The following is a 12,057-nucleotide window of genomic DNA, read 5'->3' on the forward strand; positions in this document are numbered from 1 at the left end:
CATAGTTTACAAAGGGAAGAAATGCCATGCGACACGGATTTGCACTACACATACCTAATTCAAAGGTAGCTCCATGAGCTGTCATACTCCACGTGCTTGACCTTCTACCTTTGGTCACCATCACAGAGAATTCATAGAGCGTATTTGGTTTTAAACCAGTAACCAAGTAGCTTAAAGTTGTTGCATTTGCATTCTGGAAAAGTATGAAAAAAGAACTTTAAAACAAGAAAATACCACTGATAAGCTTTTTCACCCATAGCAAATGTTTAGTACCTTGTACTTGGTATTAGCTGGGATATTGGTCTTCCACCGAACTGTGTAGTAGCGGGAATCTGTAATCTTCTGGTGTTTGGGCAGGGAGTTGTCCGCCCACGTAATCCTTATGGTGTCATGACTCAGAATGGAAGCCTGAACTCCCACTGGTGGCATCATGGGAGTGGGATCTGGCACTGGAGTGTATGGAGCATTAATAACAAATAAATCAACTTCAGAAGTGTCTGGGTAAAAAGTAATTAAGAAAGGGATGTGGCATTTTAACATAAACAAAAATAAAAGGGAATGCAGGGAAATATAATGGAATGAAAGATGAGAAATGGAGAAAAAGAAAGAAAATCCAGAGTTAATAGATAGCCCTCATCCATTCAGGAGAATACTTCTACTGGTTTTTTTTTTTCTTTTAAGGAAAAGAATTGTAGGAAAATGTTAAGCAAATTAGTACTTAACTATATTTTCAACTAAACTCTAAAAACATTAAGAAATGGTAATTGAGTGATCGTGTTAACATACACATGCTTGAATTTTCTTTGAATTAATTGAAAACATTACCTGTTGTCAAATGATCATAAGGAAACAAAAAAACTGCTCTTAAAATCTAGAGTATTCTAATTTCCAAACAAGCAATAAAAAGCTTATGGTCTGTTTGAGATTTTACTAACTATGACTGCATGAGGCCTGAGTTACTAGTGTCCATCACTGGACATCTGACGGTTCATTTCTCAAAGCTGAATGTCAGGTCTATGGTTAGCAAATTCAGACTTGCTGTTATCTTGAGTGTGGAGGCAGTAGAGACATGGCTCACAGCTGACTAAATCCTTAAGAGAAGGTAAACCAACACCATGCTGCACTGTCCACTTTATTTTTTCCAGCCGTCAGAGTAAGGTAGAGAACAAGTCCCCATCAGTTATAATGCCATAATTATCACTGCCAAATTTTAGAGATCACAATACTTGTTTGATGAAAGGAAGAACATACTTTACTCTGTGTTCAATGCAGCAAATGCATTCTTTATTGCAAAACAGACCAGAGTGAGTACAAACAAACAAACAAATAAATAAATCATCAAGGGCCACAGGTAGAGTGCAGTACAGTGGGACTTCTGGGTTTTCCTAACTTATAGCTAGGTTTTCTAAATATACACATACTCATTTATATTAAATGTTGTTTCCCCATATAGTTATAGTGAATGGTTTTATATATAACTAAAAATTGGAAACGGCATAGTTAATGAATAATTGCTACACTAAAGAAACAGTCTTCATGTGTATATTTCCTGCACAATGAATACTAAAAATAACAGAGGGGCAGTCTACAGGGCTTTGTTCTAAGACGTGTCAGAATATATACTAATTAGTTACAATGAAGCTTCAGACGCAGAAATAATTAGTCTTTAAGGAACATCTTGTATGTGCCATCTCTTGGGTAAAATAACCAGGTTACATGGCTTAGAAGCATTTCCTTGTACGTTTATATTTCTGCATTCTTAAACCATGTGAAAGGAAATAATTTTTTTCCCTATGGTAGTTCAATTTAAGAAGGTAAAGGTCATTTTTTGAATTTTTTTTTGTCTGGGACACTAAAACTATTTCTAACACAACTTTTAAGTTGTAGGTACACAGGCCAGAATTATCAAACATGGAGTAATGACGTGTGTACAAATAAAGGCTTTAAAAAAAGGGACAAAGATTATCTTTGTAAGAACATTGACAAGTCTGTACAGTTACTTAAAGCATCCTGAAGACAGTTTATGATACTGACTCAAAGTAATGGTCAACAAACGGAGAAACGCATTTATAAAAAGGAATTCTTTTGTATTTAGGACTCTTTATAAAAAACTATGTCTATGAGTGTTTTGCCTGCATGTATGTATGTACACCATGTGTGTGCTTCATGCTCTTAGAGGATAGAGGAGGGAGTCAGATTCCTGAAACTGGAGTTATGGATGGTTGCGAGCCACCATGAAGGTGCTTGAAGTGGGATCCAGGTCCTCTGGGAGAACAAGTGCTCTTTACCAGTGAGCCATCTCAACAGTTCCCAGGTCTAGGACTGTTAAAAAGTTCACAACTCTATTATACTGACTTCAATAAATTTTATCACTCAGATCTAAGTTAGAAGTTTTACAACAGTTCAGAAATTTTATATATTTATATTATTTTGAAGATATTTAAAATGTAAAGAAAACAGTGACTACTGATCTCTTATAATAAATATAACTGATCAAATGGGTAGTGCCTTTGATCCTATCCCTTTCTATGAACTTTATGAAGGGCAAAAAAAAAAAATACTTTCCTAACCAACTCAGATATCTAACTATAAAAAATGTTAGCTTCACCAAGCATACATATACTTATTCTTCACCAAACATACATATACTTATTGCTGTGTTACGATGTGTAACCTATATTACATATGTATGTGTATATATATGTACATATATTTTCATTAGTGCCTTTCATTTTTTGATTCATTACAGTTATACCATGTCTAAAAGACAAAAAATTACTGTTAATTTTCTTAAAACTATATGTGCTAAATTCTAACAGATTAAAAACATGTATATATCTACAAAAAATAGCTTACATGACAGACAATAGTTCAAATAAGCAAAAGAGGAACTAACAGAATTCTGTACATAGAAAACCAGCCTATTACTCATTCCAAGTCTGCACTCCAAGTTATCATGTATTTTTCCTTCATGAACACCCATCAGGGAGACCCCTGGGTCATACTCTACACACACAGTTGGGAAAGTGCAGATGACCAAAAGTGACAGGATGCCCTACCTGTGTGAGGTCTGGTCACAGCACTCTCATAAAGGGGGATGCCTTCGCCAACGTTGTTGAATGCTTTCAGGGTAATCACATAATGAGAGCTTGGATCTGAGGGAAAGAAGTCAAAACATTTTTTTAATGCTCTTTTCAGGACTTAAAAAATAAAGAGTGACTATCTAGTTGTGGAAAAATTTCATAAAAGGCTTATGTTTTTTTTTTTTTTAAATGGGATTGCTTATTTTGGGATTTGAAAGGACATATAGCACAAAAAAATATCATTGCATCAATTTCCTGGATTTAGTCTTCAGAGTGGAGGTGGACTATTCTTCCTCTCCTGGAGCCTCTAAGGTTTAAGATGCTCACTGTATGGTATAAGGCTTTTGTGTACCAGAAGCCTTCAGACACAGCTTGAAATTAAACCCCTTCCATCCTTGACCACTCCAGCTAAGGTAGGAAGGAGGAAATAAACTAAGAGTGCCAATGTCTTCAACATTCCAGAGAACCTAATTCAGAGCAGCCAACTTCTTGATTAGACAAGACATGACCCGAGATTTGATGATGGCCTGTAGGTAATACTGAAAGGAGATTAAGAGAACAATTTTCTCTAGCACAGTGTTTCACAACCTGTGGGTTTTGACCCCCAGAGGGTCACGTATCAGATATTCTGCATTATCAGGAATCTACATTAGCATTCATAATAGTAGCAAAATTACAGTTATGAAGTAGCAACAAAATAATTTTATGGTTTGGTTATTAAAGGGATGCAACATAGCAAGGTTGAAAACCATGGCTCTATGGGGATCCTTCAAAATGTTCTTGTTAAATTCAAGGAGGTAGCATTAAGCAACAGCTTGAATAGTATTCACCTTTACTGAGGGAAGCTGGAGTATCTAGTATCACACGCTTGATCCAGACAATGTTTAGTATGGGTAACTCCAAAGTTGTTTTCTAAGTAAAAATGTGAGTTCCTAGTCCATTAAATTCTGTGGCAGTTGAAGTTTTCCAAGGTGGAAAAACCTTATGTTGTTTATGTTACTTCAAAAGCTCAAAACAGATGCTTTACTTGGTGGTCTACCCATTCTCCAGATAATAGAAGGCAATATATCAAGGCATCTGGTATTCCCATGTCAAATAGAAATAACAAATGGAACCAACACAATTTGCAACTTCAATGGCAAGGAAAAAAATGGATTGGGCAACACAGTAGAGTGATATCATTCACTGAGATTGGGGACAGAGCTAGAGCAGTCATGACACACAATTTCGAGGCTTATTCTAGGCACATTCTTCACTTTCTGTACTCCCACTCATTTTTTTTTTTCCTGGTTTGACTAGCTTATAAAGGCCATAAATTGCAAATATATCCTTTTAATGAAAGATATTTCTTTTGCACACTAGGCCTTTACCTTCAACTGTTTGGTACTTGCTGTGGGATATCTCCAATCTTTCCTCTTCCTCTTCTTCTCCCTACTTCAGACCCCTCCATAGTTCTGCCAATCTTAATGCTCAAGACAGAAACCTGAGTCATTAAGACCTCCCTTCTTAGCTGGGCGGTGGTGGCGCACGCCTTTAATCCCAGCACTCGGGAGGCAGAGCCAGGCGGATCTCTGTGAGTTCGAGGCCAGCCTGGGCTACCAAGTGAGTCTCAGGAAAGGCGCAAAGCTACACAGAGAAACCCTGTCTTGAAAAACCAAAAAAAAAAAAAAAAAAAAAAAAAAAAGACCTCCCTTCTTGGCAAACAATCGAGTCTTGCTGATTCTGTTTCTCACGTTCTCAGTGCTTCCTCTTCCCAGGCCGCCACCATTCTCTATTCTGAGGGCACATTCAATCCTCTCCCTATACACTGTATCTACAATGATAACCCCTTGAGTTACATCACCTATATCACCCATTCCCCCTTAGAACAGTGAATACATCATCATCATCATCATCAGCAGCAGCAGCAGCAGCATTTGAGATTATTGAGACAGGGATTCATGCAGTCCTAGCTGGCCCCGAACTTGCTATGTAGCTGAAGCTGGCCTTGAACTCTTGATCTTTCTGCCTCTACTTCTTGACTGCTAGGATTACATGTGCATACCACCATGACCAGCTCTCAGATATTTTTCAAATTGTATTATTTCTAGGCTGGGCGGTGGTGGCACACGCCTTTAATCCCAGCACTCGGGAAGGCAGAGCCAGGTGGATCTCTGTGAGTTTGAGGCCAGCCTGGTCTACAGAGTGAGATCCAGGACAGGCACCAAAACTACACAGAGAAACCTTGTCTCAAAAAAACCAAAACTAAAACCAAAAAAAAAAAAAAAAAAAAAAACCAAAAAAACAAAACAAAACAAAACAAAACCCCACTGTATTATTTCTAATAGCTGTATAGTATCTTTTTCTTTGCTTTCTCTCTATACAGTGTCTGAGATAATGTAGGTGTTCATTAATCACATGTTAACTTATCAAAAAAAAAAAAAAAAAAAGGCTTGGGCAAAGAGATACCAACTTTAGTGTAAATTTTGGGCCAGATGAAATGTGAGCTACATCTAGATGCAGATGTCTAGTAGGTAGATGTTTGTATGAACACGAAGCTCAGAAAAGAGCTTAAGTTAGATGAATAGATGAATTCTTAAATGAACTTCTTAACCTCTGATTTGCTCCTTTCACTCGGTGTTTCACGAATCTTATATTAGGTTAATAAACCATTTTATTTTATGTCAAATTTATTTGGTTTTTGCTATTTCTGAGCGTACATAATTCTCTTCTAATAGAGTCTACTGCTTCTTCTCTTTAGCATCATCTGTGTTCCTTTTTGCCACCCTGTTCAAACACTATTCTGGTTTGATCTTTCAAGTCCAGCTAAATTTCTTCAGGCCTGTTCTATGTGCCTTGGTCAGATTTTCCTTCTCTGAACACACTTCACTTCAACTCTACTGTTTCTGGTGTTTTACTTTGGTTCTCCTGTTAGACTGAAAGTTCCAGGAAGCCAAGGACCAAGTCCTGATTGCACTGCAAAGGACTTTTTATTTCAGAAGTTTCATAAGGGAAACAGCAGGAGGCTGGTCATCACAGGGACATTTTTATCCACTGAAAAGCTTTGGTTTTGCTATCCAACAATTGCTTGTAAGCCTACTCATGTGGAGAAGCCTCCTGGGTTTTAGTTGATCTGTCTCTTTTTAGAAAGAAAAACAGAAAAGTGTGTTTTGTTTTTGACTACATTTATAAACTATTGCTTATTTTCTTCTATAAAAGATTTGGTAACTCATTTGTCAGGCACTTAAAGCTGTTCTTAGGAAAGGTGTTTAAAAAAGCAATGGTTTGAATAAAAAAATTCATCAGCAGGGATTATGAATTGAGACAAGTCTTTCAGAGAAATATTAACAATGACAATCCAATTTGGAAAAGTAGTTATACCCACCCAACTCAATTCATTATTATGTTATTATATTCACTTTAAAAATTACAATTATTTGTGTGTATATGTGTGTGGTCATGCACATGCTACAGCCCATGTATGAAGTCAAAGGACAACTTGCAAACTTGGCACTCTCCTTCCACCATACGGTCCAGGGAATCAAACTCAGACTGCCAGGCTTGGTGGCCAGCACCTTCACTTGCTGAGTCATCTTGCTGGTCCATAATTCATTATTATAAGAAATTAATAGTTCTGATTTTTTTGCTTTTAAAATTAACTGAGATATAATTAGCATAGAACAAATGTATTTAAATGGATAGTATGTTTTGATAAATTTACATACCCATGTAATTAATACCTAAATTGAGAAATTAAGACATTTCCAAGTAGCTATGCCCTTGCCATCAATTCTTAGTACTCAGAGTTATATGCAACCACTGGTCATAATTTGTCACTTGTGGATAAGTTTTGCCTATTCTGTAATTTTTAAAAACACAATAACACACTATATATTATCTTGTGTTTGGCTTTTTACTCAGTACGTTTCTTAGACTCATTTCTGCTGCTATGAGCACTAATAGCCAATTCCTTTGAATTACTGAGTAGTTTCTATAAAAGAATATAGTACAGTTGACTATTAACTTGTTGATGAAAATTTGTCATTATTCCCTCTTGAGGCTATTATAAGCACAGCATGTTTTTTTCAAGCTAAGTGGGCATGTGTTTTCATTTCTCTTGGTTAAGTATCTATGAGTGGTATTGCTAGATTGTAAGGCTAACTTCATATAAGAAACCTCTATTCTACAAAGTAGTTATACTATCAGTATTTTTAACAGCAACTGTGAGAATTCTAGAAGATGTACAGTGTTATTTCTTTGAGATTTTACACTTGTAATTCTCTGGCAACTAACAGTGCTGAGCATCTTTTAACATGTGCATTTTCCACCCATTTATCATCTTTATTGACCACCCATATATCTTCCCTGTCCATGAATATGTCTTCTTTTGCACAGTGTCTATCCAAATTTTCTGCTTATTTTGACTGGGTTTCCTTTTTACCGAGTTGTAAGAATTTTTATATATTCTAGGCTCAAACTCCATCAGATATTTGAGTAGCTGATATTTTCTTCACATCTGTGGCTTACCTTTTCATTTTTATTGATTTTTTTTTAATTTGTGTAAAAAAGTCTACTGAAATCTTAAGATTCACCAGTAACAACCTAATACACACATTTCTTTTACTTAGCAAACATACCCAGGTTTTCAATGGTATAGTAACGCTGTTTATAGTCCACTTTGATGGTCTGTGCGTGAGGGCTGCCAATGCCATAACCAATGGCATACCCTCGAACCACAATGTTCTGGTTCTCTGGAGGAGTCCAGCTTACTACGATGCTCGTGACAAGTGGACGGACATGAAGAGAGCTGGGCACTTCAGGAACACGAGTTTCTGAGGAGGAAGGTGGAAACGAAAATGAGATGTACTTTCTTGTAGAGTGTTTCATTATCTTTGGGGAATGAAGTTTTTAATAAATGACGTTTTTAATAAATTTCTTCCCCCTTTGGATGAAGAATTCAAAGAGAACCTGCAGCTATAGTGAAATACAGCCCATGGCTTTATTTTTTTCTAAGACCCAAATGGTTGCTCATTCTATTCCCTAAACTCTACAGGTGTAATGAGAAAGGTATGCCATCAACAATTAGAAACCTGCTGTCAACAGGTTGATCAAATATCATATAACAATGATGGCAGAAATTATTTATTTCCCTAGATAATCAATGATCCAGAAAAAAAATGACACCGAGGCCACAACTGATTCAGTTGTTAGACGGCTAGGAGGCTTTAAAGGGTGACAGTTTAAAGCATCTTTCATGTACATTACTCAAGGCACGAAGTGCTACCTCAGTTGAAACTCAGAATAGGAAGACAGGTCTTCGGTCTCCCCAAATCTAGCACCATCACTGTTAAAGGAACTAACTACACATAACCATCTGGAGTTATGTATTGAATAAACAGGTAAGAAAGCAAAAACACCTCCAGGACTCAGGGAAAAGGGAGCTGCAAATGAAATATAGGCACAATTGATGTGGCTCAGCCTTGAAGTGTATACTATCTATTTATTTACTGACCTCAGTGAAAAACTGAACTTCAAATGCCTGTCCATTTTACTGTTCTGAGGATGTTCACTCTGATACTCTTTTACAATGTCTGGAAAACAACAACCCCTTGGGGAACTCTGTTGCTTCACAGGAGCAACAGCAGTACAACACACTAGCATCACAGACTTCAGCCAAAGTCAGTGGCTTTCCAATCTGACTCTCTGGTGACAGTTAATATCTATGTATCATGTGCCATTCTTGGTCACTGTTTAATCTTACCATCTAGGTCACTCTCAAAAGTTTCAGCAGATAGCCAATCAGTTGCTGGGCCTGTCCCATTGACTGTGAGAGCAGCTACTCGGAAGTTATACTCCGTCCCCCGATCAAGACCTGAGAATCAAATAACAAAAGAGATAAGCTGAAACAAAAAGCTAGTAGTCTCATATAAAATGAAACATCTCACCTACTCAGTTCACAGCTTAATAAAGTATAAGTTCACAAAGAACAAGCAAAATAAATAACAAGCACTATACACTACAGGGTAGCTCTCAGTGCCCATGCCACCTAGAAGAAAACAGCAATGACTAACCCTCCCAGGAAGTTTAAGAGCATGAAGGCAACTTTGGGATTATTTAATGCAATACCTTCGATTTTGTTAAAAAGGAAGCCATGACCAAAGATAATGAAAGAGTTGTTACAAAGGAACAAAATCAGCTGGTTTCAGAAGACACCAAAACCCAGAAAAGAATGTAAAGATGTAACTCCTATCAGGTTACCTCTGTTCTTTGAGAACTGCTATAACCACAGTAGAAATAATTTAAACATCAAATATGGCCTAGAAATCTATTTTTCAATAGCCAGTTGGCCAAATGTATTTATAGTAAGTAAAAGAAGAAAACTCAAACTTTTCTATTATGCAACCCTTTATTTACTACCAGCTTTAATAGAGTGTAAGAGTTACCAATGCAAAAGCAACAAGATTCACAAATAAAAGTCTACCTAAAAAGCAGGATGATAGTTAATATGAGGAGTTATGCATCCATTCATATATATTTAGAATACTTAAATACAAGATAGTGACCATTAGGGTTATTAATATTATCCTACCTCTCTATACCCAGATAATTAGGATAGCAGCACAGTACAGGAATCCCAATAAAGACAGAAATATTAAGAATGTAAGTAACTAGGCTGGGATGCAAGGTATGCTGGAGCTAAAGTAACCAACCCTGGCATATGGTGAGAAGTGACAGAGGGCTCTGCTCTGTATATGCCATCCTAAATCTGACCACAAACAAGCAAGGACAAAAAGAGGAAAAATGCTAGGTTCAAGTCCTCCCAATTTAAAAATGTTAATTTTACTTATTATCTTGTATGTATGGGTGTTTTACCTATATGTATGTCTATGCATCAAACATGTGCCTAGGGCCCTAGGAGACCAGAAGGGCTATTTGATTCCCTGAGACTGGATTAAACTGTTGTAGACCACCATGTGGGTGCTGAGAATCTAACCCAGGTCTTCTAGAAGAACAGCCAGTGCTCTTAATCACTGAACCATCTCTCTAGGCCCATAACCCATTACCATCTTGTCAGAAAGTGCTAAAGAGGGATGCACATTTGTTTGTAATTGTTAATGGACAAAACCTTAGAATAAAAACAAACATGGCTCAATAAAGATCTGAAAGAAACCAATTATTCAGTTACCATTCCTTGCCCTCTAGAAGGGTAAGAATATATGAAAGAGCAGGCAAGAGAGAGTTAAGTATAAAAAGGCTCTAAATAACTGAGAGTTTAAAAAGCAAAACTAAGACACACAGTAAACATAAAGATACAGTAATGTGTGCTAAGTCCTGAAACAACCATTTTGTCCAGCTATAGATAAACTGTATACTTCAATGTCTAACACAAACTCTTAGTAATCCATATTGCACATTCCATTAACAACCTTCAGGTTAATGCTTCAAGACTCCAAGAATCTGTTTTTGTTCACATTGTATATTCAATGTTAGTTCACACAGATTAAAGCTTTTCATTCTATGGATACTGGGAACATGGGTATAGAGAATAGCTATCCTTTAGTCTATAAAGATTTTAGCTATGCTTAATTCAGCTGCTACTGAGCACAACCAAACAATGGTTTTTGCCTTGACTAGTCAGTAATGCCTAGATTCTATCTTCAGTTACACTGGCCTTACGTAATATTCAGCTTCTCAAGATTCTCCTATAAAGAAGTCCTGTCCTTGTTTAGCCAACTCTATTTCTCACAGTTGGATAAAAAAGAGAATTCCTAGTGATTTGTAGAATGATCCTTTATTAGATAGGCATTTGGGTCGATTTTTGTAAGATACACTTCTCGTTCTGTTATATATAAAAGGAAAATTACACAAAACAGTATTTCTGATAGAATTTTCTAAAACTTTACACCGTCCATAGCAGCAAATGTAATTATAATACTGCAGCTACTCAAATACTCTGCAGGTCACATGCATCTGGCATGTTATAACAGGTTTTGTTATCAACTAGGTTGAGTAAAGTCTGTCTTACATTTTTAGATTATAAAATATGTGTTATATATTCAGAAAATGAGACAATAAAAAGAAATAAAAACCAAACACAATTCAACTCCATCGAGATGGAGGAATTGGCAAGAATATTTTCCATTAATTTGAATCAAGTTAAAAACAGATTATTATAAATTTTTGAGAACCATTTTTAATTTGTTTATATAAAACAACTGCTTAGAGCAGTTTTAGACTAGCATAATTTAAAATTTGAGAAAGAACCACTTTTTAGCCACTGTTATATGCAAAGCAGCTTACCTTCAATCAGCTGAGACAGCTGTGTCCCAGTTACTAAGGTCTCAGTGACATCACTTTTTCGGGAGGCCTTTCGATAGCGAATCTTGTAGCCAGTAATCTGCCCATTTTGTGTGGCTGAAGAAGGAGGCTGCCAGTGAATCACTATACTCTAAGAAAAAGCAGTACAAGGAAAAGACTGAACATATTGAAAGGCTGGTCCTCACTGTATACACTATTAAACCCAATCTCACTGTAGAAAAGAGAACAAACCCCTAGGGCTTATGGAACTTGAAGCTCACCAAGTTACTTATTTATAGTCAGTCAAAAATAATTCTAACTTACTGGGCGTGGTAATGCACATCTTTAATTTCAGCACTTGGGAGACAGAGGCAGGTGGATATCTGTGAGTTTGAGGCCAGTCTGGTCTACATTGAGTTTAGGGCCAGCCAGAGATACACAGTGAGACCCTGCCTCAAAACAAAAGAAAATACAAACACACACAAAAAAACCCAAAAAACAAAACTTTAATTAAAAAACCTCCAATGATCAACTGAGGGAGATAAAAGTAGGTATGTGACATGATGTTGTCATCTACAAAAACTCATGCTTGAGAGCCACATGATAAGAGAAACTAACAAAAACCCCTCATGTTTTTAAGTCTATGGTTTTTGTGTTGAGCTACATAGTATCTATCCTGGGGTGCATGCAACCCATG

At 36.6% G+C, this 12,057-nt stretch overlaps 1 protein-coding gene across 1 annotated transcript in view; it reads right to left on the bottom strand.

The window, feature by feature from the left end:
- The window catches only part of Neo1 (neogenin 1), a 140,472-nt gene that overhangs the window by 31,659 nt on the left and 96,756 nt on the right, over positions 1-12,057 (bottom strand). The window contains exons 13-18 of the mRNA XM_059269041.1: positions 11,364-11,511; positions 8,824-8,934; positions 7,700-7,894; positions 3,060-3,155; positions 274-497; positions 55-193 (exon numbers count right to left, since the gene is read on the bottom strand). Coding sequence (XP_059125024.1) covers positions 55-193; positions 274-497; positions 3,060-3,155; positions 7,700-7,894; positions 8,824-8,934; positions 11,364-11,511 — 913 coding nt within the window. The remainder of the gene's footprint in view (positions 1-54; positions 194-273; positions 498-3,059; positions 3,156-7,699; positions 7,895-8,823; positions 8,935-11,363; positions 11,512-12,057) is intronic.

This window comes from Peromyscus eremicus, chromosome 7 (assembly GCF_949786415.1).
Source record: "Peromyscus eremicus chromosome 7, PerEre_H2_v1, whole genome shotgun sequence".
NCBI classification, from domain to species: Eukaryota; Metazoa; Chordata; class Mammalia; order Rodentia; family Cricetidae; genus Peromyscus; species Peromyscus eremicus.